The sequence below is a fragment of the Lagopus muta genome, chromosome 16 (assembly GCF_023343835.1).
Source record: "Lagopus muta isolate bLagMut1 chromosome 16, bLagMut1 primary, whole genome shotgun sequence".
NCBI classification, from domain to species: domain Eukaryota; kingdom Metazoa; phylum Chordata; class Aves; order Galliformes; family Phasianidae; genus Lagopus; species Lagopus muta.
Genome location: NC_064448.1, coordinates 750,780 through 777,605, shown reverse-complemented (window position 1 = coordinate 777,605; position 26,826 = coordinate 750,780). Strand labels below are relative to the sequence as shown.

Genomic DNA, 26,826 nt, shown 5'->3' with positions numbered 1-26,826 from the left:
CTCCACTCTGACAGCTGGGCTGTAAAATGAAGATGTTTTACAAAGACCTGGGTTAGATGTTATCCGAGCCCAGCTATTTTTCCTTCTCCAGATACGCCTCTTTCCAGTCTTCAGCATCCTTTTACTTGTTTGTCAGAATGCACTGCTGCCTTTTAGCTGGATCCAGATAACCAAACCCATGTGACAGTTTGCATTTTAGGTTGAAATCTGTCCCAGAATTGATCAGGCAGCTGTCTCTGGGCAGAAGTGTTATTCAAAGCTGCCCACTTCTGCTCCTAGGCAGCTTCAGGCCTCCTGCTGATTGCATTTTGACATCTGATCTTTCTTATACACAAGGAGAAATGATCCAGGAAACAAATTTGTAAAGTAAAATTGCTATTTGCAATGCTGAGGCCTCAGGGAGAAAATCCTTCTGAACTCAGATGGAGAGAAGCACGCAGTGTGTGCTCTGCTGGGGCTGCGCTGCTCTGCACCTCCAGGGAACCCGGCAGCTTTTGTTGGAGTCCCAGCCTAATTCTCCTTGTTACTGAAGTGTGGAACTAATTTTTACAGGTGCACTGTTCACCATAAATAGTCTTCAACAGAAAGAAACGTCTTGTATTTCACATCTGAGTGACAGCTATTTCCTTCAGCAGCCTCTGCGTCTTCTGGGATCTTTCCCCACAAGGATGCGTGTGGGCAGAGATTTATAAGTGCTCCCTCTCCCCTTTATTTCAGCTCCTGTTCCCACTCTGCCTTGGAAGAACGTAATGTGACAAAGCCTTCAGTAAAACCAGAGCCTGAAGGAAATATCAGGTGTTAACATCCAATAAAAAGCTAACGCGGTGGAATGAACTGGGATTGCAAGGTACCTCTTGTATGGCTGAGGCAGGAACTGACCAAATGCAGCGTTTTTATGATGGTGACAGGTAAGCACTAATTACAGCCCCTGCACTCCATCACAAGCCGACTGTCAGGGTAACTTACTGCCCCCAGTACCTGCAGTGACGCTGTGAGCGCTTTCTGCTCCTTTCTGTAACTGAATGCAGTTGGTCCTGAAGGAACATAGGGAGTAAATCTGAGGTGCTGAAAGAAATACTGCGCTAGAAATTACGCTGCAGGGAACATTTTATATGCTTTGGAGTAAATTAGTGCCTGGGTTTGGGGTTTTTAGGAAAAAAATCTTTGTGCACAAATACACACTTAAAAATACACTTTCTTTCAAACACCAACCACTTTAACAACGGTGTAAATCAGATTTTACAGACCACATATTTCAAGTATGAAGTTCATTAAACGTGTGAAATTTTAGATTAGCTGCCGGGTGTGGCCAGAGCTGCAGTAATGAGTCGTAAATTGTGCCTGGGATGTGATATCAGATTCCCAGCGCTGGCAGCAATACTGAAGGTGTAGAACCACCTGCGTAGCCTTCCTTCATTATCATTCTTTAGTTCAGCCATCATGTGATAAGGTAAACGACCGCATCAGTGTTTCCATCCCTAACCCACCATGCAGGTGCCTACCTGCATTAGTTTGTTGTTGTTATTAATGAACCAACTTCTGCCTTAATGTAACAAATGCCACCTATTAACAGCTGTATTACTGCCAGCACCCTGATGGCAAGCGGTTGTCCTTAGGTATGTCACTTGAATTTACGACTTGCTCTGACACTGCATGAGAGAATTCCTCAGTGGTTCCCTTCCCCAACAGCTCTGCAGCATTGCTGCCCCAGGTCCTGCTGGGTCCCAGCGCCCTGGGATGGGATCTCTGTGCTCCGCTGTGCACTGTGTTCACTGTGCAGGGCAGGAGGTTAAGAACCATTTCTAATCCTGATTTGGCCAGCAAAGGGAACTTCCCAGGTAGCAGCATGGTGGGGTTTGAGGCGTGCTGTTCCCTGTGCAGCTGTTAGCTGAGGATCTCAGAATGCAACTGGTGACTGCAGCTCCGGCAGCACAAGCACTGAAAGGAGCAGGTAAATGCAACGTGTTGTTTGCTGCCTTTCCTTGCACGGAGAAGCACCTCTCTACCTCCCAGACGTGACTGATGTTCCTCCAATTACTGCAGTGCATAATCGCTCCTTTCAGCTCTCTCACTCTTCTCAACCTCACCTTCAAAATTTGGGAGACAGAAACGAAGAACACCCAATGGCTTTATAATTTTAAAGAGAAAACATCTCAGGCACGAAACCAGTGTCTTTATGGTCTCATCCTGGACTCTTAATTGCTTGTTTAGTCTTGCTCTTAAAAGGAAGTTCAATTTTATCCTTTGTGCTTGCTTGCAGAGGGCCTCGGAGCTGCTAGCCTCATCACTGATAGTGGTTTGTAAGGCAGTGCCAATGTGGAAGGCTTAAGTGTTCCCTGAGAGCAATGTTTGATGTTTGGATAGAAGCATAAATCATGGTGCATAAACATCCGTCGCTGTACGATTTTGCTAATTGAGTGCACTAGGAGAACGTCGGTTGTGAAGAAGATCTAGAGCCATCTGCAGCACAGTAAATCCATCCATTGCTCTTATCTTCGAGCTGTTGTGTCTGGGTGCTGCTTGCACAGCTCCTGCTCCACCTGCACTCCCCTTTCCCTCAACACATGCCCTTAAAGCCCTCATTCAAGACCCAGCATGGGCTCATTGCAGAGCGACCAGCCGGGCCGTGCGGTGGCTGTGGGGCTGCGGGGTGCCCATGGGGCCGGCCTCAGGGAACGAGGCCTGTGATGCTGCTTGGAGAAAAGAGGTTTGGCTTTTGCCTGAAAGAAGAAAAAAGGAAAAGACCGGGTTGGTTTTTCAGGAGGCTGAAGTTCAGAACAGGTTTTGGTGCAGCTGCAGGTGCAGATCTGGTGGTACTTTTGCTTGCACCCTGATGTGGGGATGGTGGCACTGCTGTGTACACGGCGTTGTGCCGCTGTGTGACTGCTTTGCAAACGTGTTTTGCTCCGTCTGCAATCCTGAGAACTGTAGGCGACAGACGTGGTAATGGGGAAAACGGAAGACTGCAGCCTAGGATGGGATTGTGTGGGGTCAGCTGCAATAATTACATCCTCACATCCCTTAAGAGGATGCTAATTCAAGAGCTGCCTGACTAAAAGCAGTGAGAGTGGGGCTCTATTGTTCTGTGAGTGAGGAGAAAGACATTTATTTTTTCCTTTACAGGAAATTTTTGAGGGGAGGGGGAAGAGAAAGAATGTTCTCTACACTTTCTTCAACATCTTTCTTATTTGTGGTTTTGTTTGCTGAAGCTGCCTTTGTTGAGGGGCAAAAATAAAAATCACTCTTTACTTACAAAAATTAGTTTTAATATTCACAAACAGAATCCTTTCGCTAAAGGCCAGTTCTTAGGAAAGAAAATCATTGTGACTCAAAAAATAGCCTTTCAGCTCACTGGATGTTGTAGAAAAAAAATTGAGCAGTTTTCATTGTAGATGAAAAGCTCTTTTTCTTTTGGAGAAAATGTTCAGATGAGGACAATCCTAGCAGCTCTGATTGCAGCCTGCGAGAGCTGCGCGCGTTCCTGAGCCACGTGGAGATCATTACGAGATCAGACACTCTGCTTGCAGCTTAATTAAGTGCGCGAATACTTTATTCAGACAAGTGCATTGTCAGAACAGGCTTTGGTTGGTTAAGTGCTTGCTGGTGTCACGGTGCTCCGGGGCCGTTACAGAAATGGAGAGAGATGCCAGTGTGCAGCAGGCAGGCTGTGCTGCGGTGCTGTGCTGCGCTGCTGTGCTGCGGTGCTGCGATGCGGTGCTGTGCTGCGGTGCTGTGCTGCTCGGCCTGTGCTCAGTGCGGTGAGGAGAAGTGAGGGCACAGCGGGCGCCTGATTCCAGCGGCCACGCAGGGCTGTGCCCACAGCACGTCGCCGGTGTGTCCTGTACGTGATGGGGAGGACTGTATTTACCTTGGAAGGCCGATCAGCTTTTGTCCAAAGTGCTGTTGTTGTGAGCCTGAAATACCTTTGCAAGTGGAAAACAGAGATGTCTCTGTGAAGTCTATTGTGATAAACTCTCCGGCAGCTGCCCTGATGGCCCGTGAGCACATCCTCAGGAAGCCTTGATGTCTTATCTTCTGGAGAGCATCTGAATTTTTTTATTTAAACAAGCAATTTGGTTTTTTTATTGCTGATTAACAGCACGGAGCCAGGCAGGCCACGTGGCTCCCAGCAGGGAGTGATGCTGGGGACGGAGGGTGGCTGGCCTGGCACCCAGCACGCCGCTCCCCAGCTGGCTGCCGGCTCTGCCCGGCACTGCAGCTCTCCATGCCAGGCAGGGAGCTCCTTGCTCAGCTCCTCGGCTGTGTGCCCGGCCCAAAGGGGCTGCAGCAGTTTCCAAACTGGCCCATGGACCAAGGCTGGGAGATGTGTGTCCCCCCCGCTCCATCCCCAAAGCTGAAGGTCCTGGTTGCGAATCCCGGGGTGCCGTGCATGCGGTGGGGCTGCCGCTGGGGGGTAGGGATGTGGTCCGGAATATGCCCCTGAAAGGAAGAGGAAGTATTCTCCTAAAGAGGGAATAAATAGTTATAAATATTAGCTATTAATAGTTCCTTACCTCCAAAAATAAAATCCCTTAGTGATACCAAAATAAGAAAGCAAAGGAAAGTCGGAGGTATTTGGCCTTCCTTTGAAAAGGAAGCTAAAAATAACTATATATATATAAAAATTTCTCGTTTCTAGGGAAAGTCTCTGCCCCCGCATCCAGCCTGCACAGTTATATAAGACTTGAACTATATCCCCCTTCTCCTCCGCGGCCGCTCACAACGCGCTGCGAGTGGAGCCAGATGGAGAAAGGTTCCGTCAGGAAAGTTTAACTCAGCGGGGAAGCTGCAGCCAGTGGAGGACAGGATTCTCTCGCTGAACTCTCCAAAAGACTTGGAAATCTTACAGTTGTGTCATATGCTGGTTTGGGGAATGCTAGCAGTCCGGAGGCAGCCGCCAGCCCTCTTTCACTTCGTTCTTTATTTATTTTTTTTTTTCGCTTCGAGCTGAGTTTAATTTGGGTAGCAGGATTCAGCATTTTTAAGTTGGAAAAAACTTGGTGGAAGAAGATATTTTAGGAAAACCCTGTCATGTGAACTAGCGGGAGCCGATCAAACCGAGCTATTAAAAGAAAGACATTGTATTTTTAAACGGTCCAGACTAGGGAAGCCAACCTGTGTGCCATAACTGCTGAGCCGTGACTGCTCCCCCGATTATAGCTCAGCGTGGGATGAGGTGAAGCTTTCCACTGGGGTCGCCCATTCTCCACTCGCTCTGGGATACCCTTTGGCAGGGCCCCCCCAGGCTGTCCCCCCATCTCCTGCTCCCCTGCTCTGCTGCAGGAACCTGTGCCCCCCCTGCCTCTGCTGCAGGGCTGTGCTCTGCCTGAAGCCCCTCCAGCTCCTCCTCAGCTGCCGATGTGACCCCAGTGAGAGGCACTGGGCTGAGCAGGCAATGCTGCAGGGAGGGGTATGATGGTGAACACTGCAGAACTAGTGATGCTGCGCTCCTGTCCAAGCAGGGCAGTACTGTCAGACACCCCTAAATATTTGGAAATAGAAAATGAGCAACTCTGGCTTTTCTTCAAATGGTGCAAATGGGGGATCTGGTCTGCAACTGGCTTGGAGAGTGTGCTAAGATGGCTTTGGGGTTGAAACCTGTGGGGTCTGAAATAGAGCAGTGTCGCTGGGTGCAGCATGACCAGCTCCATCCTGGGGGGAGCTGTGTGGGGCCTGGGGTGCACCCACACCCACCACTCCGGTGGTGCATCATCACACACCATGCCAGGGATGCACAGGGCTGAGAAAGGGCAAATCCTGTAGGTGTGATGGCAGCCTTGTGGTGCTGCTCTGCTGGCTGCTCCTTCCTCCAGCACTGCATCCTGCACCGTGCTCAGCAGTGCCATTGCTGTGCAGGGTGGGCTGCGAAGGGAAACCTTCCAGGTTGCAGCCCAAAGGGGAGACTCCAAATGACATTGGTGCTCAGAGAGCAGTGGGGCGATGGGCTCATCCTCTGCAGGGGGAAGAGGAAAGGTTTCCCTGGGAGCCCTCAGGTGTGCATGCAGGAGGGATGCTCGGCACCGTGGGGTGACTGTACAGAGGGACGGCGCTCCCCAGCACCCTCCGGGTTCAGTGGCAGCACACTGCATTTACAGGGTGCGGAGCTGGGGAAAGTATTTCCGCCCCTGCACATCCAAAAATGACAAAGGCTAGGAAAGTGAGGTGCGCTGAGTTTCCCTGGCCTGCCTGCAGTTGCTAGCCTGCAAGACAACAAACTAGAGAAGCAGAAAGTTTGATTGTGATACCTCCTTCGAGTCGATTTTGGGACTCAGAGAGTGAAAAATGGAAACGGCGCGCGGGTGCCAGGCAGCCCTCTGCGCTGCGCCGGCCAAGTCCCGCTGCAGTGACTCACTCCCCGCTGCTGCCCAGGGCTCCAGCTGACCCCGGCAGCCACCCCAGCTCGCAGCACGGCGCGGTGGGGCTGAGCGCTGCTGTCCTTCCTGGAGCTCAGGATCGCTTCTGGGGAGAAACACCCGCAAGCCCAGGCGCATGCAGGCACTGCACCAGCACAGAACGAAGAGGCAGATGCTCATTAACGTGGCAGTGAAAACTATCTGTTGTAGGCAGCACATGGCTCGCAACATCTTTGACTTTATTTTCCTGTTTTCTTTTGCTTTATTTTCCTGTTTATACATAGTACGTGTAAACACACCCGCGTTGTCTTGGTTTCAGAGGCTTCCTTGGCTATTTCTTTCTTGCTGAGCTCCACGTGTATCAATGGAAAGCTGTGGGGTTGCTCCTCTCTCTTCTAAATGGATCCAAAAATAGAAGCAGAGAGCTCTGTGAAACGCCACCAAACAAATTAACCCTTATTTCTTTTTTCTTTTCGTCTTCTGCATGAAGAAAGACTTGATGGGTATTAATAGGGTGCTGGCAAATTTAAAAGTCGTAAATATGAGCTTGGGACTCGAGTTCTCTCAATGATTTATTCAAAGGTAAAAGCAGCAGCAGCCTGAGCTCGTCTCTGCTGGGAAGAAGGAAAACTTCTGCACAGAAGCCCCGTTGCTTTGAAAGGCTTTGCAGTGCCTGCGAGTTTTGTTTAAAAAGCACACACTGGGATTTTTAACATCATCCATATTTCTTTCTTTCTTGCTCTCTAGCTTTCTGCTCAACAATTAAGTGCTTGTGCTGCAGACTGAGAAAGCCGCAGAGCTGCCTTGGCTCGGAGCTGGGAGACGTCATGGATTCCTGAGTGTGAAGTTTGCAGGAAAGCCCTCGGTTTGGGAGATGGAGGCAATCCAGGGGTTTCCATGGCACTGGGATAAACAGGAGGAAACAGTGAGGGAATCCCGTTATTTTACAGCATTCAAAGACTATAAACACTCAGAGCAGGGAAGGAAGTGGCCTTTCCCTCTCTAGTAACCCTCATCTCAGAGCAGAGAACTGACTTCACTTCAGGAACAAGCTCAGCCCAGTTCGGATCCCTCTTAGCACCTCCAAACGCTTACAGAGGAGGCAAGCAGGAGGGGTTCCCTCTGTCTGGGCAGCACCGGTCGAACATGGTTTAAAGAAGACTTTTTTCCTCTTCTTTTTTCAACTGATAATTTTTTTTTTTTTTTTTTTTTTTTTTTTAATTTAAATTCCCGATGCAGAGAGAAACTGCCTGCAGGCTGCTTCGTTACCACCACATCATGAGGTCTATGGATCAAGGTAGGGTCTCGCTGGGGTGCTGTGTGTGTGTGCTGTGTGTCTCTGTGTCTTTCCCCTTCCCAGCGCTGTGCCGCTCACCCGCGGCCCCGGCGCTCCGTTCTGCCACTGGCAGCGCGGCCGGGTGGGCAGTGGGGTGTCGTGGCAGGAAGGGACCGGACGGGGTTTGGGTTCGGTTTGAAGGCGATACAAAGCTGTCTGGAGAAACCTCCTTTAAACCTCAGCCAGAGAGGCTCTCCTGTTCCAAGCCATCACCCGAGGAGGCTCGCTGTCAAACCTCCGGGCCGCTTAACCCTTCCGCCCCCTGCCCGGGGCTGGATCTCAGGGCTCCGCAGGCGGCTTCCCCGGGTCCGCCGTCGGCGGGGGCGGCGCTGAGCTCAGACGGGCGGCTCCGGGCCGCGCCGCGGGCGGGGGGCGCGGGGGGCCGCGGGCTCGGAGCTCCCCGGAGGCGGCCCCGATCGGGGCGAGTCTGCCCGAGGGCTCCGGGGATTCACGGGGGGACGCGCTCCGCTCCCCCGCCCTCGCCGCGGCGTCTCGGTGCCGGTGGAGGGAAGAGTTAAGCACGGCGATAGGAGGAGTCTGCGCCGCTGTCAGCGCCGGCGCCGGGGTCCGCTCGGTCCCCGAGCCGCCGGCCCGCTTCCGCCGCCGAGATCCCCCCTCTCCCGGCGGGGCGGAGGCCGGGGGCACCGCAGCATGCTCCGGCTTCCCTCGCAGCGGCGAGGGCGGCTGCGGGCCCCGGGGGAGGGCGCGGCGCCGGGAGCGGCCGTGCGTGGGGACGCGGGGAGGAACGCGGGGCGGCCCTGCGGGGGCTGCGGCTCTCAGGGAGCGCGACCGCGGGAGCAGCTGTGCCCGGAGCTCCGAGCGGAGCCGGGCGGAGGATGCTCCGCGCTGGGAAAGGCCCCGCAGCCCCGCTCTCGGACGGAACGCGGGGCGCTGGCTGCTTCCCCGGCCCTGCAGCCCCCTGCCCGCTCGGCACCTCACCCCGAGGCCCGGGCGGGGAGGGGTGCGCAGGTGAGTCGCTATTTTTGATAGCGGAGCTGCGCTAGGGGGCAGGAGGTGGAGGATGGAAGCGCTTTTCTGCGGACTCGTTCCATTTTCGATTCCGTCCCGCTCCGCTCCCCGCCGCCGGCTGTGCCCGCTGAGCCCCGCGGCCGCCCCGTGCGGGGTCGGGGATGCGCGTGAGGGACGCGGCCGCTTCCATGGGGCTGTGCTGGCAAGGCTCGCAGTGGCGGCTATTTCTTTTTTTTTCCCTGCCTTAGCAAGCTCCCCAGGCACCTGCCAAAATACACTCATTAACACACGCACCCAAAAGGGCTCATCCGAGAACTCGGTAGAGCCAATGGAGAGGCGCTGACGGGCTTTGCACCGCCTTAGGATCAGGCCATCGCTTTGTCTCCTGGGTCCTCGGTTTTCTCCGGCCACGACTCCTCTCTCTCGAGCACCTCAGCCACTCTTAGTCACTCTCACAACAACCCGGAGAACTTATTTTGCTGCAGAGAAAGAAGGAAGGTGAAAGATGGGATCCTTTTTCTCCTAAGCAACGTCACACTCTCACCTATAGGGTAGCCACCTACCAGGCAGCACTCTGACAGCAGCTGCCGAATTTCTGCTATTATCGTGCGTCCCCACTTTCCCCAGCAGTACTGCAATGCCCTGCAGTCACAAACCGAAGCAAAAAGCACCGACTTGTTTTCCAGATCAAATATCTGAGAGCACAGCAGCCGCTGCAGCAGCGCAGTCACACAGCAGAGCCCGGAGGTGCTCTGGGATTGCAGTCCTGGGCCCGGGTGCCTGTTTCTCCTGAGGCAAAGTTCCTGCTCCTGTCAGTGGCACAGCGGCGGTGGGAGTGGATTCTGACAGCAACTCACCATTGTGTCATTTCTGTTCCCAACCCATCCTTAAGGATACAGCTGCTTGAAACTGCTGGGAATAAATAGCACGTGGCACTTTCAGGATCTTGCTCTGGGTCTGGGAGGATTCCTGCACCCACAAAACAGTGCAGGAGTTTCATTAATGTAGGGTGTGTAAGAAAGCGTTAATAATTCTGGGCTCTAGCCCCATTTTACAATTAGAGCTGGCTCAGAGTGGGGAACGAAGTCTGTACGTGGCTGTTTGCAAAAGGATGGTGCTGCTCTGGCTGTGCTCCCTTGAGCTTCTGCAAATGTCAGCAGGACACGGACACAGCAGAGGTTTTCATCAGGTGACTGAGTCCCTCTGTCATCCCGTTTTCCCACATTCCTGCTGCTCTGCCTCTCGAGGCAGCCCCTTCCTGCGGGCCAGCACGCGTGGCGAGACGGTTACAGCAGCTCACAGCCAGTGAATCACCTCCGAGTCTCTCTTACAGGGCAGAAATCGCATTCACAGATGGGACACTGACATAATTGGAGCACTCTTTTATAACATTCCAATAGATATTCTAACTGAAATGTTTCATCATTCATTTTTTGGAAACAGCCAAGGATAATAATATCCTAGAGCTTCTTTTCCACTACTGGCTTAATCTATTTTTTTAAACTATGATACGCGCATTCCTTTGGTTTGCACAGCAGACTACAGAACTTAATGGGAACGTGGAGATATGAGCAATTTTTCCATTGTCCTTTCTTGCCAAACCGCTTTAAGCCTGAAATTGGGGGGTAATCTCTCTGACTCAACCTGACCCCAAAATTGAATGGTAGTGTGTGCAAGTGCGTCCCTCACAGGAAGTGCCGGAATATTTCCCCCCTCCACCGCCTCCCGTTCCTTCTTCTCTCCCAGCACTCCCCGCACCTCAGGCTGAGCAGCTCATCCACTGCAGTCTGAGCTCATTTGAAAGCGCTTGGATAAAGTCCACGTGCGAGTCCTGGTTGCCTGCTAAATTTCTGATGCTTGCCACATGGACCGTCAGGACTCTTTGGTTTTTAAGACAGCACAGATTTGTATTTTCTCTGAGTTTCAGCTGCTGAAGTGCAGCATTTTTAACAAACCCTGCCCTACCTCTTTTTCTTTAGAACTGTTTAATAGGAGCGTGCTGCAGTTTTACAGATGTGGCTACACGTCGGGTGGTCCTACCGACAGTTAGCAGTCAGTGCAGTTCTGAGAAGTGTCTGTATCTTTTCTCAGCTCGGAACATCATCCGACGCCCCGCGTTACGGTGCAGGGAATACAATGGGACACTGTAAGGAGAAACTGAAACTTGGAAGCGACGTATCAGATCTGCAGCGGATTTAAACCCTGAGAGTTACGCTAAGCGCTTTTTAAATCGTAGTTTGTATTACACAAAAAGTATTCTTAGCTTTGTTTTTGAATTTCTCGTCCCCAAGTACCCAGGTAGTCCAGCATTCACATACTTCTGAAGTTTATGAAAGCAGAGTGCTGCCAAGGGCAAGCTCTCATCCAACTATGTGGAAAAGGAGTCCTTCTATTCTCCAGTTCCCTGAAATGGCAACACAATGTATTTCCAGTTATGCTCTGTGCGGAGGCTGCTGCAAGTATACGTGGCTGCAATTTTTGTTACTGCTGCCAAGGACAGATTTTGCTTAACTCCTTGAAACACCTTTCTGGCTCATGAGAACAGAGTTATAGAAAACCAGGAGCTGGTGCTGAGTGCCAGAGCTCCGGTGCGGGCACTGGGAGCCCTGGTGGGGGCTGGGGGCTGCACTGCTTGTGAGAGAACTGGAGGGAGCAAAGATGGAGGATCTTTGTGGGGAGGAAGTGTTTGTCATGTGGAAAAGACGGAGTTAGGGAAAGCAAATAGTATTTCTGGTCTTTGCATGCCGCATTCTAGCCTTTCTCTCCAGTCTTAATGGAAAACAAGTATTAGGAAGCATTTGTCACATTGTTTGGGTTTTTCCTTTGATTTGGAGTGGCTGGATGCCTTTTCTGAGTGCACATATTGAGCGGAAGAGCCCGCAGACTGCTTCAGCCTTGTAGTTTTCCTGCCTTTTCTTCACTGCAAATTATTAATGGTGCACTGGGTAGTATTTGGAAGTCATGTAGCTGTAACAGCTCAAACATCTTTTTCTAACTGTTGGCCTAAGAATGTGTTTGGGGTTTAAGTTAAACTCAGTCCTCAGAGGTCTCCAAAAACTGCGGCTGTCACTCAATCTGTGTGCTGCAGCTGCTTGCACCCACTGATGGTTGGTTTTGTGTATTTCTACTTAGGCCAGATCTGCACTTTGTGGATTTAGACCACTTCTGCTCAAAATAACACAAGGGTAAGTTCCAGCACAGCCCACAGGGTGCAGCATTATAACTCACACCTCTGCGCCCTGGAAGCCTGTGGGAGCTGTTATTCCCATATGACCAATGTCCTCACGTGCCCTGTGTGCACGCAGAGGGAGCAGGGGAAGCCACGCAGCGCTGTGCCTGGTGGCTGCAGCTCCCTGACATCTGTCAGGTTGTCTGCTGGGCAGAAGAGCCTACTCCTACAAACTGAGCTAATCCCTGCATTTCTCCAACACTTCTCTCATTGCTGTCTTGTCACCCTAATTCCTCGCCAGTGTCAGAATTTATGATTCGATGAATTAGCAGTGAAGCTGTTTCGCATGACATGGTCCTCTTGGAAAGCAAAAGGTACATTTTCCATTTGTGGAGTATTACTAATTCTAGGAGTAGCTAAGGATAACTTCGAAACTTTACATTCTTAATGGGTTGCAGACGAGCTAGGAAACACAGGATGAAGGATTGGATAAAGACTGAGCAGAAGAGGGGGTCATTTCCCCATGCTCTCTGCCAGTCATCCATATCTTAATTTGAAAGGCCAATGTTATCATTTGTGTCTTTTCTTTTTGTGGCTAATATAAATGATGTTATCCACTCGTGCTCCATGTGTTGTGAGCTGGAAGGCTGACAGCTCCCTTTAGAGCTAAGCCAAGATCAGCAAGTATATTTGGTTTTTCTTACAAATTTCACATAGAACAGCCAATGATAAAAGCTTAGCGCTCCAGCAAATGGTAAGCATCATTTCAGAGCAGATAAATAAATATGCCAATTTAATATATTTTGTTCTTCAAATTTAAACACTGGGGACCGAGCGGAGCCCTCAGACGCGGCAGCCCACGCTCCCCGCAGGGCCGCTCCCCGCGCACGTTCCTGAGGGCAGGAGCTCAGCCCAGCTGCAGCCTTCTGGGGGGGCCCAGCTCTGGGTCCCAGTAGCCACGACCGCTAATCACCGGCTGCGCAGGCTTCCCTGGCTGCACCCGGCGGCAGCGCAGCCCGCTTCTGGCCAAAGCAGACAGTAAGGAACTCCAGAGCTCGAGGGCCTCGCGTAGCGTTAGGAATCGCCGCAGCAGATGAGGTAGACTTTAACTGTGGTCTCCAGCTGAACCACAGAGAGACACTGGATCCTTTTCAGCAGAGCGCCGGCAGACCCGCGGCAGGCAGGGAGCCACGCGGGCGGGAGCAGCCGCACACGGCGCAGGAGATGCACGCAGCCCCGGGCTTTGCACGCTGCTTGCACACGTACACGTGTGTGCACACAGCTGCACGCTGAGCATGCGGAAACCCCGCTCCTTGTTGCTCTTGGCTGCTGGGGGGAGTTCAGACAGTGTGATGCGAGCGTGCCGTTGTAGGACTGGGTGTATCACACGTTCATGAGAAAAGCAAAAACCATCGCTCTTTGAGTCTCTGCTCAGTTAAATGTGGTCCTGTGACATCCCTCGTTAATCTGGTGGCTGCAAATATGGAATAAGGGCTTCTCTCTATTTAAATCACGCTCCAGTTGTACGCGTGTAGACAGAATACAGCAGTAGGGTTCCTGCTATTTCCAGCTGACCATCTCCTCCTGGAGAGGTCTCAGAATAAACCTCAGCGTGGCAGGTCTGCAGGATCACCTGCCCCTCTGCAAGGTTGCTTCCCCTACCCCTAACCACATTCAAGTAAAGAATTAATGTCAGTAAGGCCTGATTTCCCACAGCAGTGCCCTTGCAGTTGCCCTTACTTCCCTCCACAGCAGGGAGCGTCGTGCAGTGTTTGCACTCACCAATAGGTGCCCCTAACGCATCCCGGAGCTGCTGCCATGGCGCTTGCTGAGCGCTCTGCAGAAGCTCAGCAGAGGAACTGATTTTAAATAGTAGGGAAAGTCCAGTTCCGGTGCTGTGAATTGGCAAAGGATGGAGAAAAACAGTGTGATGAGGAGGTCATTCTTTGGCTGCCATATTACTGATAAAGGGGACAGGTTACAAGCCTATGTGCTATTGATGCATTCTGTGATTCTGTGCTGAGATCCCGGTTGATGTGTGCTATGTAAGGGGCTTTCAGTGAGCTTAGCCAACAGCTTGGGGTCAGATTTGTAATGCAATTGATGTTGACCTGCTAACAGGCTTAGCAAATACAAACAGGTTGAAATTAATGCTAATACACTTTTTTAATGATCTTGGTCCCACTGCCTTTGCCACTCCACTCTGCCCACAGACTGAGAGCATTTTTCAAACCCACAGATCCAATGACAGCAGTGCGCACACCAGTAAAGGGAACTGTATGGACAGGAAAGCGAGGGAACAAAGTCGTCTGACCACAGATGCTGTCAACACACAAATTTAGGATCTCCAGGTGAAGTCACTGCTGGTGGCAGCAGAGGTTGGAGGGCAGCAGGCTGCTGGCAGGCAGGGCCAGCATGCGGGGCAGTGCCTGCAGAAGGTGCAGATGAATGGAGACAGTGTGGTGGAGGTGGCCGAGGGGCAGTGTGGTCAGTGGGGAATGTGACGGGACCTAGTTGGAGAAATGCTGTTTGTGAGCAGGGTGGGGAAAGAACAGAGGCCTTATGCAGAGCTTCATGTTTCTATGGGTGTCCCAGTCAAGAGAGGCAGGAGTCCCTGTGAGTGCAGGAGGTGTGTCCAGAAACTGCCTGCTGGTGCTTGCACAGGGATCAGGGAGTACGAGGCATGGGATGCAATGCACCTGGACAAGGCAAGGGCAGCACCTGGGCTCCTGGAGCTGCTGCAGGCTCCACCAGCATGGCCTGATGCTGGGATGGGAGAGGCTGCATGCACGACACGAAGCCGTGCTCAGCGTGGGGTAAGAGCGCAGAGGGCGGCTCACCCCGTGGGAGCTCAATGAGACTTCCCGAGGTTCCCCACACCACCGCCACCCCCCGCACTGTGCAAGGCTATCGGCATCCCCCACAGCCCTGCGCTTCCCTTTCTCGTTTCACTTCCCCAGCTCCTCCAGCATCCTCCCGCAGCAGCCACCCTTTCCCCGGGGCCGGTGCGGGCCGGGCAGGGCTCCTCCTCCCCGGGGGCGGCTCCGGGCGGCAGGTGGCTGCACGGGAGCAGGAAGCTGCCACCGCTCAGCTCCCGATCCCCCTCGCGTGCGACCGCCGTCGGGGCAGCGGAGCCGGCCTCAGCGACCCCTGGAAGACGTTATTATTTCGGTTCTTTTTTGCCCCTTTTTTCTTCCCCCCTCTTTTTTTTTTTTTTTTTTTTTTTTTCTTCTTCTTCTTCACCTGACTGCTCTCCACTTGCACTTGAAAGGATACCTCAGGTTCCCATCGCCCTTGGGCTCCTGTCGCAGCAGGCCAGCTCCGGACGAGCCTCCCGCCCCGCCGCTGACCGCCGGGGGTGGCCACGATGAGCGCCGCTGCGCAGTCTGCGGAGCCCGACCCGCAGGACGGGACCCCCGGGCACTGCCCCGACCCCGGCCCTGCTCGGGACGGCAGCCCGCAGGAGGAATTTGATTTCTCTATCCTCTTCGACTACGACTACCTGAAGCCGATCGAAGGTTGGTGAGGAGCCGCCTCGTCCCGACGGGGCCCCGCTGCCGGAGCCGAGCGCTGCCTGCGGCCGCTCGGAGGTCCCCGAGGCGCTGCCGTCCCCCCGCGGGTTCAGCCCTGGACGGGAGCCCGGAGCGCGGCGCGGTGCCCGGTTGGCACCGGCGGGCGGTGGCTGCCCCGAGCCCTGCTAGGTGACCGAGCAGCTGGGGGATGGATTTCTGATTAGTTACAAAAGTGGTGCACGTGGGAACTTGAGCCCAGCGGTGAGAGACGAAGCAGAAGCGCTCGGCTCGGTTGGTCTCCTTGTGAGCGTCGTCATCGTGCTGGCGGGTGTGTTGGGAGCTGGCGCAGGGCAGGAGCACGGCGGCCTGGGGGGGCAGTCAGCTCCTGCTCCGGGTTCAAACGCCGTGCACTTCAGCTTAAAAACAAGAAAAGTCGGTCTGTTCTGCTTCCCCGAGCTGATGCAGGTCTGTGGTACGACCAGCACTGTGATGTGTTCCCTGGCTGTCTAAATGGTGCTAAAAAGCAGTGCTTCCTATCCCATGAAATACAGGTCTCTGTGAGAAGCAGATGAAGCTGAAAGAGGCAGGACCCGGGGGATGGATTGCCAGGAGGTCGTCTGTAAGATATGTTGGTTGTGGCTCTGCAGAGCTGAGGAGGTGTTTCGTGAGGGCGTTTGTGGAAGGAGACCATTAGGCCTGGCTGGGCTGTCCCTAGTGAAATGGAGAGTCCTTATGGAGGTGCTCTTTGCTCACCTGTTCACACACACAGATTGTGCCAGCATGGCAGCTGGGAAGGGTGGGTGATTGCAGCAGATGTACAAAGCTGAGTGTTGTTTCGAGGTTTGATGTAGATCAAACCATACTGAAAGAAATCCACAATGGGAAGAGGTCAGAGATTTTAATGGAAATACATTCAATTTCGGTGAAAACTTCAGATACTTGTTTTGGTTGTTTTTTTTCTTTTTTTTTCACGACTTTTTTTCTTCTGTCAGTACAGATTCCTGCTGTGGGGCATGAAGTGGGAAGTTCCACAGCACATAATAGTGCGTAGGTGGGGGGTAGAAAGTTTTAATCTTCTCAACCGCATAAATGCGGAGCAGTGTATGCTTAGAGTAGAAGTAACTTCCTTCTCGAGCCTGCTTTCTCCCCGTCTGAATGACTGGAAACCATAATTAATAGTAATTTTGTTTGTTCCAAAGATGGAAATCATTAGCATTAAAAAAAAAAAAAAAATCACAACCATATATACCAGCATTGTAATCTGGAGAGCATTCTCTCTCGCTTTGAAAAGCACCAGGCAAAGTCTGTAAGCAATCCAGTGTACATCCGTGACCTTTCATGTACAAAAGATTAAAGCGTGTTTACACGAGAACAGAAAATGTTCAAATTTTGGGGAAGGGCTTTGTCCACATGCTGGTGGTAAATGATGCTCGTTGTTCATGTGAGATTCTGGCCTCATCTGAACTGCAGTTGGGAAAACAAGTCCTTTCTGTGGAGGATTCAAAATGGGACCAAAACCATAGGAGTGTCTGAGGATCTCAGTGCTGCAGTCTGCATTCAGAGCCCGTCTGAGCGGCCCCGGTTTCCTCCGAGTCTGGGCAGCTCCACCCACCTCGCAGCTCCTGCAATAACAAATCTCTGCAAACACGCTCAAAGTCATCTTTTTTTTTTTAAAGGGACAACAGCAATCGCGAGGCTTTGGGAGCAGGCTGGGAGAAAAAAGCATTTCTGGTGAATGTTTCAAAGGCTGTGATTTGATAGTATTTGCTTAAGCTTGTGTTTTAAAAGTAGGATCTGTATCACAACTTGTTGTCATGGGAATGCCTGAAATATTCTTACTGAAAGCTGCTGGCGTTCAGGAGTGCTTATGTGTGCCTGAGACAACAGGAACAGGGACTGCTATAAAAGCAACAGGGGAAAAAGAGTCAATAAAAACCCTATGGTCAATATTATTAATATTAGATATTCCTTATTAAGCCAGCTGTTTCCATAAGCAGGAGCCTTGTACCCAGTGCCATTTTCCATGCGCCTTTTCCCATCCTTGCCAGATGTGGTTTAGACATCTGCTGCACTCCCAGGCAGGCAGGATGGGGACAGGGCTGGGGACAGGGCTGGACATGGTGCTGGAATTGTGGGGCGGCTCTGCTGGCTGCCAGGGACTTGTGGTTTCACTTGGACAAGGAAGATGCTTTCTGTCCTGTCAGAGAACCTGTTAGATTTGCCTCCTTCCAAGAGACACATGGAGGTACTGCTGGTGGCATCCCAAAGTTTATCTTATTTCAATCTCGGGAGGTGCTGAGTGTTCCTCAGAGCATGCAGGCAGGTTCCAGCTCCCTGCGAGAGGCATAGCAGAGCTGAGGAGAGCTTGAGCTTGCTCCTGCATGCGGGGTTCCCACATGAGCATGTTCTGATGGACCTTTTTCATGTTGTTGTGCAGCACTCCCATGCTGTCTCTCCACTATGAGAGGCACAGAAGTGAAAAGCCAGACTGCCACTCTGGGTCGGTTCTTGTATTCTTGGTCTGTGCTCACCGTGGATGGGATGATGCACAGGATGAGAGTTAAACTAGGGTGTCATTTGTTACACCTGAGGTTACTGTGGAGTGATCCTTTGAGTGGTGTTTTGAAATTTAAAATGCAAACAAAACCCACCTTATAATCAGGTTCCACGACAACAGGCGAGGGCAGCAGCTGGAAGTTTTCCTCTCAGGACGGAGCCCTGCCTGTAGCCCAGCAGCACTGCTGTTACATGTTGCAGTAAGGATCTACTTAGAGGAAGCGGCTGTGTGCGTATCCTGTACGGAGGGGAAGCAGGGAATGTTGGTAAATGTTACTGTTCTTCTAAATGTTTGTGCATAGACAGACCAGGGATATTGCCACCTCTCATAGCTGTCACAACCCGGATAGTCCTTCCTTTCCTCCCCAGTACAAAACTACCAGAAGGAGAAGAAGGGCTTGCAGCTCGGTGCTGCACCTGGCTCAGTAACACAGGACGCAGTGTTCTGCAGCAGCCCTACAGTAAGGAAACAAATATGCACATGTAGCAGAGAATACCAGATTTCACTCAGGAAACCGACTTTCACTTCAAGCTTCCAAGCAGTCAGTGTAAATAGCAAAATGCTCAGCTTTGAAAACCGCCACGAGCTTGGCACTGGCCCTTTGCAGTGACAATATGCAGTTTGAAAACTGTTGGACTCTCTTAGAAATAATTAACTCCATTTAAATCACAGGAGATGCGCTGCTGCAAATGAATGAGGACAAAGCTGCGCTTCTCTCCTGAGCTCCCCCTCCCGCACACAGCTGCTATCCTCGGCTTTTGTTAGGTGATGATTTGTGTAAACCCATCGTGGAATGCAGTTGCTCTGATTAATGGAGCTCTGATGATCTGTTAATCCTTGGTTTCGTGCTAATTGGGAAGGTCGAATTTGGCTGACAGAATGGCTTTGAGGCTGCTGCCTTGTTTTAAAAAAGTAGCAGAGTGGGCCACTGCCACCCCGAATCCATGCACCCAGGGACGCAGAAATGCCTCGGGGCCAGCAGGTCCCTTCACTGCGTGTGAAAAGGTGAAATCCTGTGGAACTTCAGTCCCTTGATCTTTTCCACCCGTGTTTTAACTCTCCTTCTTAATTGCATCTGATGAGAGCACCTGGGGAGACTGCGGGGCCACGTGCTGGGTAGTTGAGCTGCTGGTAGCAGTCGTGTGTCTGCAGCGTCTGGTGTGCTGTTCAGGTATTGCATGGGACGTGCAGAGCCCTGCTTCCTTTTGCTATTGTGAGAGGAGGAAAGATCGTCTTTTGAACTGTGCGTAAAGACTGCGGGGCAGAGCGGCAGCTCTGGAGTGTCAGCGCGGGCGCAGCGCTGCGGAGCTTGGAGCATCCCGAGCAGGGCTGGGGCTTACTGAGCCTTGGGAGTCCAGAGGGAGTGTGACGGAGTTTGCTGAAGCTGACGGGGTGTGAAGAGGTGCGGTGTTGCCTGGATATGAAGCTTTCTTTAAACTCCCTTTCAAATGAGAACGTTTTGTTGGTGAATCAATGGGTGATTCAGCAGCAAGAGCAAAGGCTGAGAAGTGCCCAGGGGAGGGGAGGTGGGGAAGCACTGTAATAACGCTTGTGGCGTGGAGGTGCCACAGGAGCTGGGTCGCTCCCTGTGACGTCTGTCCAACTGTGGTCAAAAAGTTGTCTGCAGGAGGAGCCTAGTGTGTATGCTGGGATGCAGGAACAGATGAATCCTTGGAGATGGCAGAACCCAGGGTGCAAAGCTGCACCTTTAGAGTTTCCATATAATGATTTTAAAGCTACTTTGGTTCTTGAAAAACACCACCTTTAGGTCTCTTGGTCCCAGCAGCCCTCTTGGATCCGATGCAGTGGCCCCTCACCTCCTGCTACCTGCCACCTCTGGGCAGGGGTTTGCTGCCCTCTGCTCCTGGGAGCAGCTTTTCCTCCCCACCTCATGGAGATGCACGGGCACTGCTGCCTCCCTGGGCTGCTGCACATTCTTACTGGTGCAGCAGAAGGGGAACCTTTCCCTACACCCTGTTTTCTCTCTCCCTGACACTGTTTGGAAGAACAAACCCTGTGCTGTTTTCACATGGGTCCCACAGCTCAGGCTGCTCTGTGCCTTGGCAGTGAGCTGAGAGTAGCCAGCCCTGCTCCTGCTGCGACACAAACAAAAACTACTGATTTCAGTGGCAGAATCCTATTTCTGGAATGCAGCGCTTGCTGCTTTGCCCAGCCGCCCCTTTTCCCTCCCGGTGAAGTCAGCGTGTTGCGCTGTAGCATCACAGGCGTGGGCAGCAGTGCCTGGGACAGTGACTTCGCCACAGCAATGAAGGCACTCAGGGCCTGGGACTCTCCCAAAAAACCTTCATCCTGCAGGGACTGGAGCCCCGGCGCTGAGCCTCAGCCCCATGCAGCCCTGCTACTGTCTGCAGCCCAGTCCCATCCCGGTGCTGCTGCCTGCTGTATCGATAACTGGACGGTGGGGCAGGGGTGGGAGGTAGAGAAATGTTTTTGCTCTGGGGAAGGCTGTGGGTGTTGTCTGCTTGGCACAGGGTGCCTGCCGTGCTCTCTCCCTGCTAGCAGTGTGAGCAATCTGGCTTTGCGTGGCCACGAAGCACTGCAGTGCTGTGAGGAATGCCGTGTGGAGGCACGGTCGTGTTGCAGCTTGTTGCTGTTCTTAAGTGGGGTTATTGACATCTGGAGCATGGATCTTCCTTGGGAGGGTGAATATGAATGGTGAAAGTGCTCATTTAGACACAGTATTTCTGTGAAAGGCAAAACTAAAGTCATCTGAAGGCTGATTTTTAATGAACAGAAAGAGGGGGAGTTGTTTGCAAGACCTTAAAATTACACGTGCACATCCAAATATCTTGCTGCTTTCCTCACACCCTCCAGTGCCAATCTCAACACACCAGCTTCAGAGCTTGGCACGAGCTGTGAGGAGCTGCAGTGCTGTCCCTGCTGCGTGTTGCCCAGCAGCCGTGGCACAGATAAGGAGCGGATGTGTGGGGCAGCTGCTGCTGGAGCTGCGGGGAGCAGGGCGGCCCTGATCTTTGGCTGAAGCTGCGAGTACTGGTGGTGGTGTGAATCTCATTTCAAGCCTCGCTCTGTTTGGTGCTAATTTTGCTTTATTGCAGCAATTTAAATCTGAATTATTCTTCTGCAAGCAGTGGGAGTGATGTTTTTGTGACAGCCAAGAGGTGCGCTGCTCTACTGAGCCCTACGGGGGGGTGAGCCACACCAATATCTGGGTATGATGCAACAGAATCTGGGTGATGTGAGTGACACGGGAATTCCCACGAGTGAGATAATGTGCAAAGAAGTGTGCTGCTCCAAGTTCAGCTACTTGTTGCTTTTTCCCTACCCCCCAAGATCGATGGGCCAGGATTAAGTGCCAGAGGGAACCTTAAAAGCTCTGCAAACTGGGCTTCCCAGTCATCTCTGGTTCCGTCCCGCGTAGATTCTTCGTGTGGCTGGGGTTGGTTGGCTGGTTGGTGTTTTTCAATAAACACTATGCTCAGCAGTTCCTGTGAAATTGCTCTTTAAACAGAGTTTTCTCCAGGTTGTGCAAAACATTCAGCACAAAAAGCAGCAGCAGTCCGTGCTGAGGCTCTGTCTTCATTTGCACGCTCTTCAGGCTGAGTTAATTTTACCAAAAGTTCTTCCCAGAGCTGATGAGTCCCATACTTGGGAAATGCTGTCACTTTGGAGGAGAAAATTATCATTATCATTATCAAAAAGTAAAGATGGCTTTGAACTTTTCCTTACATTCACTACAAACCCATCTGTGGAGGTTTTTGCTTTTGTGTTCAGAGGAATTCAGTAGTGAACGCTAACAGAAAACCCCTGAAATTAAATCACAGTTGCTGTGTGTGGAAGCATCACTATGGGCTTCTCAGCTTCTCTGCTTTTGCACAAAGTGCAGTTGTGTCCGGCCAGGCTCTGCACGCAATGTACTGCTCATGGGAAAGATCCCTTGTGTAGGGTGGGAGGTGGAGACGTTGGAGCTGTTTTTTGAATACTTCAGTGAGGCACTCCTTGTGTGGCACACGTACTGATTTCTGATCACCTGGTGCTTTCCTGTGCTAAACTTGTCACTAAAACTCATTGGGGTGATATGGACCCAAACAAGTGGCTTTTTAATTAAGAACTTGAACTCAGCATTGGTTTCATGAAGCCTTTTTTTTTTTTTTTTTTTTTTTTTTTTTTTACTGGGATTTGATGCGTAAGAAATATTTTTCTCTCCATTGAAAGCTGTTCCTCAACATTTTGGTTTTATGTAGGCTTACTTGGAAGAGGTTTCATGATGAGACGGTCTCGCTCCAGCTCATAGCTGATAAAGGTTGACCAGAATCACCATGCCCCCATTGGTGCTGATGGCTATAGTTGTCCAAATGAATAGGAAGGCCAGCAGAGAGCTGATGTGCTGTGTACCCCCTCAGGTGACCCCTCTAGCTCAGGGCTCGGGTCGTGGGAGCCCACAGGGCAGCGTGGAGGTGCTGGCAGTGCTTCTGTCCGTGCCTCATCTGCTCTTGAGCTTCCCTGGCTGTTAATCCAGTACTTTTCACAAGTATTAATTGCAGTTAAAAATAATTAAACAAATATTTACCTAATATCTGATCACAAGCAGTATATAAATATGCATATTTTTAATCCGCGATTGCTCAGCTTCTGTAATAATATTTACAGTCTTAAAAAGACCCTTCTTTTTCCAGAAGAACCGACTCCACATAAAACCAACAGCCCACCCTCTGGAGTTGCATACGCTCATGATGTCCTGGACTGTGGCCTCAAGCCATGCCCCCTGCCTTTTCCTAGCCTTTCTGCAGATCCCATGGGCAGATATGGACAGCCAGATAGCATAGGGACAGCACCTACACACCCTGCGAGCGCCGCAGGGGCCTCTGCTCCGAGTCCTAGGATTGAAATTACTTCATATCCTGAACTGATTAATTCAGGGGGTCCCTTCCGCAGCAGAGACACCGATGTTCTTTTGGTAGAACATCAGTCAAACTCAGCTACCACTAGCCCAAGGGTTACCCTGCCCGTCCCTGGCTTTGAGGGCTACAGAGAACCACTGTGTCTGAGCCCAGCTAGTAGCGGCTCTTCTGCAAGTTTCATTTCAGAGACAAATTTATCTCCTTGCACATCACCATGTGTTTCACCAAATAATGGTCCTAGTGATGACCTTTGTCCGCAGTTTCAAAACATCCATACTCATTATTCTCCTAGAACCTCTCCAATAATGTCACCACGAACAAGCATCACGGAGGAAACCTGCTTGGGACAACATTCACCATCACCACGTCCCAACTCAAGGTCTTCATCACCAGGTGCAAAACGGAGGTACTCTTGCACCCAGCAGCCTTCCACCTCTCCACGACAGTCAAGGACCCCCTCTCCACAGTCCTCTCCACGCATCCCCCTGAGGGAAGACAGCTCTACGCTTACTTATACGCAGTTGTCCAGCGCTCCTCTTTCCATGGATGCTATGAACAGCCTTCCTACAGATCCTTCCTGTGGTGTTCCCACCAAAATTTGGAAAACCAGCCCTGACCCTTCATCAATGCCTTCCCACAAAAACAGCATTCCGTGCCACGTCTTTCAGACTGTTGACTTCCACGGGCCCTGCGAGCAGGAGGACAGGAGAAACTCAGCGCCAGAATCGATTCTGTTGGTTCCTCCGTCCTGGACAAAGCAACTGATGCCAGCAATACCTATCTGCAGGTATGTATCTGTAAGGTATGCAGGTATCTCGTGGTTGTGGGTTCTCTGATGGTATAATGCCCTGTCCCATGCACTGTGATCCTTAGGGCAGATCCTGCTGTAAAGCAGAGCTATGTGCTTAGGGACAGCAAAGGTTAATGGGAGTCCAATTCCTATGACTGCAAGGGATGAAAGATATGGGTTTGGAAGAAACATTGTTGAAGTGATTCACTAGTTTTGCGCCATGCAAAAAATTCACATTAGTTTGCATAACTGCAGCCCTGGTGGGGTCTTCGGTGGGCAAATGTATCAGGGCTTTGAGAAGTAAAGTGCTGGAAGCTTCAGCTTGCCTGTCTCTTGTGCCCAGCTTGCCCGTCCAGTCTCTGCCGCCCCTCGAGTGGCCGCTCTCCAGCCAGTCTGGCTCCTACGAGCTGCGCATCGAGGTGCAGCCCAAGCCCCACCACCGCGCGCACTACGAGACGGAGGGGAGCCGAGGGGCTGTGAAGGCCCCGACTGGAGGCCATCCTGTGGTCCAGGTAAGGACTGGAGAGGAAATGCATGGGGAAAAATGGGCTGGCTTACGGTGGAAAGTTGTGCTGGGGGCTGACCCGGAAAAAGGGAGCTTGTGACTCTGTGTGTGATTGTGGATGTGCATGAGATGTCTGAAGTTGGACGGTGGCGAGGAAGTTTGAGAAGTTGGTTTGAACTGGCTTATGAAAACTCAGAAACTGAATAAAAATATCTGGTACTTTTTTTTGGGCTAAACGTTGAATTCCTGTAATCCAGCTCTGTCATAAGATGTCTAGATGACCTAAATTCCAATTGAGCTCATTTTACCTTGAAAACAGGCTCTCTGTTGGTTAGGGTGTTTTGAGATGCTCAAGATGTAAAGATATCATGCCTGGCTTTCAGGCTCAGAGACCAACCAAGCTGAGATTTGAAATCAATAGCAGACTGTGTTAGATTTGCAGTGCTGTGGGTGAACGTTTCAGAGCCTTGATGCCCTGGGTTCCTGCAGAACGAGTTCCCATGAAATGCAGGTCAGAGGACCTCACCTGTGTGTGATTCAAGCACTCATTACGTTATTTTCAGTCTAGCGCCTGCTTTATACATAACTTACCGTAGATGATGAGCAAAATTATCAGTAACTTTCTACCTCCTTTTTGTCCTGGATATGTGACACCCATAGGAAATGGTACCAGATGTAATTGTGGTGTGATAAGGAGATAGGAGGGCACTTTAATAGCACTTGTAGTGCTATTAAAAACTCTGGTTCTGGTCCTACCTGTGGTTGTGAGAAGGGAATTCATGCTGCTGAAATCAGCAAACCAAATCCAGGCTGGTAGGGATGAGGGTAACCAAATTTGGCCTGCAGCTGATCCATGGAAGGGCTTCTTCACTGCACAAAGTCTGTGGTAAAGAAATGGCTGAGTAGCTGGACTGTAGCTGTTTGGGGCCACATCAGGCTTTTCACTCATTTCCTGCTCATTTCAGGTAGTATCCTGAAGGAAAGCCAGGCTTTTGGTCAGGGTTGCGACGTATTGGTGTGATACTGCTGGTAACTGCATGGCACCTGTCTGGCTCAGTCACAGTTACAGTTTCCAATAAGCAAAGTTGGGGTGCATTCTACAGCTGTTCCCATTGCACTCATGACTTGCTACAGGAAGCCCAGGCCGGGAAAATGCTGATGTTTCTGCTCAGTTCTAAGCATGTGATTAATACTAGTAATTTCACAGGGTTGATTTGTGCTTGACTTCAAAGATATGTTAAACATTACCCTGCAGGCTCAGCCCCTTTTAAAATCAAGCCATAAATTGTTAAATCAATGAATGTGTTTACTTTGGTTGAGCTGGGCTTGTGTATGTAAACTGGATACTTAAGGGTACAGCGTGATAATAAATAGCGATCACCACATCACCATCAAGTTTGCCATAACTTAACAGACAAGATTCCTTTTAATTTATAAATCTGACAAGCTCATAACCCACGGTGGTGTGCTGGCAGCTCCGTGGATGTGTGAACTGTATATGCAGTCAGAGCTCGGTCATTTCTCAGTTGCTTACAAGCAGTATCATGTACCTTTCCAAACCTCCTAACCTCTGGATGTTTATTGCAGTGAATGGCTTTCTTGTCACATGGGTAAATACAAGTGTTTTGTTTCCTTCCTGTAATCAATATTAATCAAAGAGGGATTTATATTTTCTGTTGGAGACAGGAACTGATATTCCTAGTTTTATCATAATTTGCTGTTGAGCTTAAGGATCTTAAACTGTGAAATCAAAGATCCCTGTTAAAGTCTCCCAAGCAGATGTGCCTCTGCACAGCTGTGCCTGCATATGGGGGAAATATGGACAGTTTCTTTATGAAGGTTTATTATAAACCTGGAAGTATTTGTTGGATCTCTGTTCACTTGAATGTAACAGAGTTCATATGGGTACAGAGCACTGAGATAGTTGCACCTGTACAGTTTATGACATCTGAAACTCATGAAGGCTAGTAAAATCCAAAGCTTTCATGTCGTAAGTTATTTGGCTTCAAGGCTTTTTTCCTTCTTCCCCCTCAGTGCATTTTAACTTTGTGTTCCAGTCAGATTCTGATATTACAGCCACAGACAAAATGAAACAGAAGAGATTTCTAGCACTGTGCAAATGCATATGAGTTTCAGGCAACCGATTGCAAGGAAATTGGGTTACATGACTTTTCAACCAGTTGTGTCTGCTTTCAGCCCCGTTGCAGAAATGCAGTGCTTGACTGGGGATGGCAGGGCTGCACTGTTGTGGCCTTTAGACCTGGCGCTGGGGCTTGGCCACGCTTTTGAGGTGTCGTTATTGAGCACACCAACCACTCTCAGGTTGGTTGGGGTATTTTTTTGAGCACTCAGACCCCTCCGTGCCAACCTTCTTGAGTCCAGCACTGTCTCTTAAACTTTTGGACTTAAACACTGAGAAGCCAAACGTACCCTGGGTCCCTGAGCCCCACCACAGTGGTGGTATTCACAGACAGAGTGACCATCCATCCCACTCGTGTTGCTGCGTTTTACACTGCTTTTGATAAACTGCTATTCATCTATTTTGATTATTTTTTCTAAAATATATTATATATTTTTTCTAATTTCCTGTTAAATCAACCCTTTGTGTGGCTCATTATGCCACTGAGCCTTCTGGAGGAAGAAATGCAGGCTAGTTTTCACAATTTGGTCTCGGTCTGCAATATTTATTTTTTGAAAACTAATTTTGCATGCAAGTTTCTTCTTTTGGGCGCTCTGAAGATACAAAGCAGCAGAT

At 50.9% G+C, this 26,826-nt stretch overlaps 1 protein-coding gene across 7 annotated transcripts in view; it reads left to right on the top strand.

Moving 5' to 3' along the window:
* The first annotated feature begins 7,552 nt into the window (after nucleotides 1–7,552).
* NFATC2 (nuclear factor of activated T cells 2) overlaps nucleotides 7,553–26,826 on the top strand; it is an 88,235-nt gene continuing 68,961 nt past the window's right edge. For 2 of the 7 annotated variants that reach the window (XM_048963429.1, XM_048963430.1), the window contains exons 1-3: nucleotides 12,701–15,345; nucleotides 22,552–23,563; nucleotides 23,910–24,078. In XM_048963429.1, the coding sequence (XP_048819386.1) occupies nucleotides 15,195–15,345; nucleotides 22,552–23,563; nucleotides 23,910–24,078 (1,332 nt within the window). In that variant the 5' untranslated portion in view covers nucleotides 12,701–15,194. Of the gene's footprint in view, nucleotides 7,651–12,700; nucleotides 15,346–19,052; nucleotides 19,068–22,551; nucleotides 23,564–23,909; nucleotides 24,079–26,826 lie in introns of those variants that run through there. The other 5 variants (XM_048963427.1, XM_048963431.1, XM_048963428.1 and 2 more) reach the window with 5 other exon arrangements.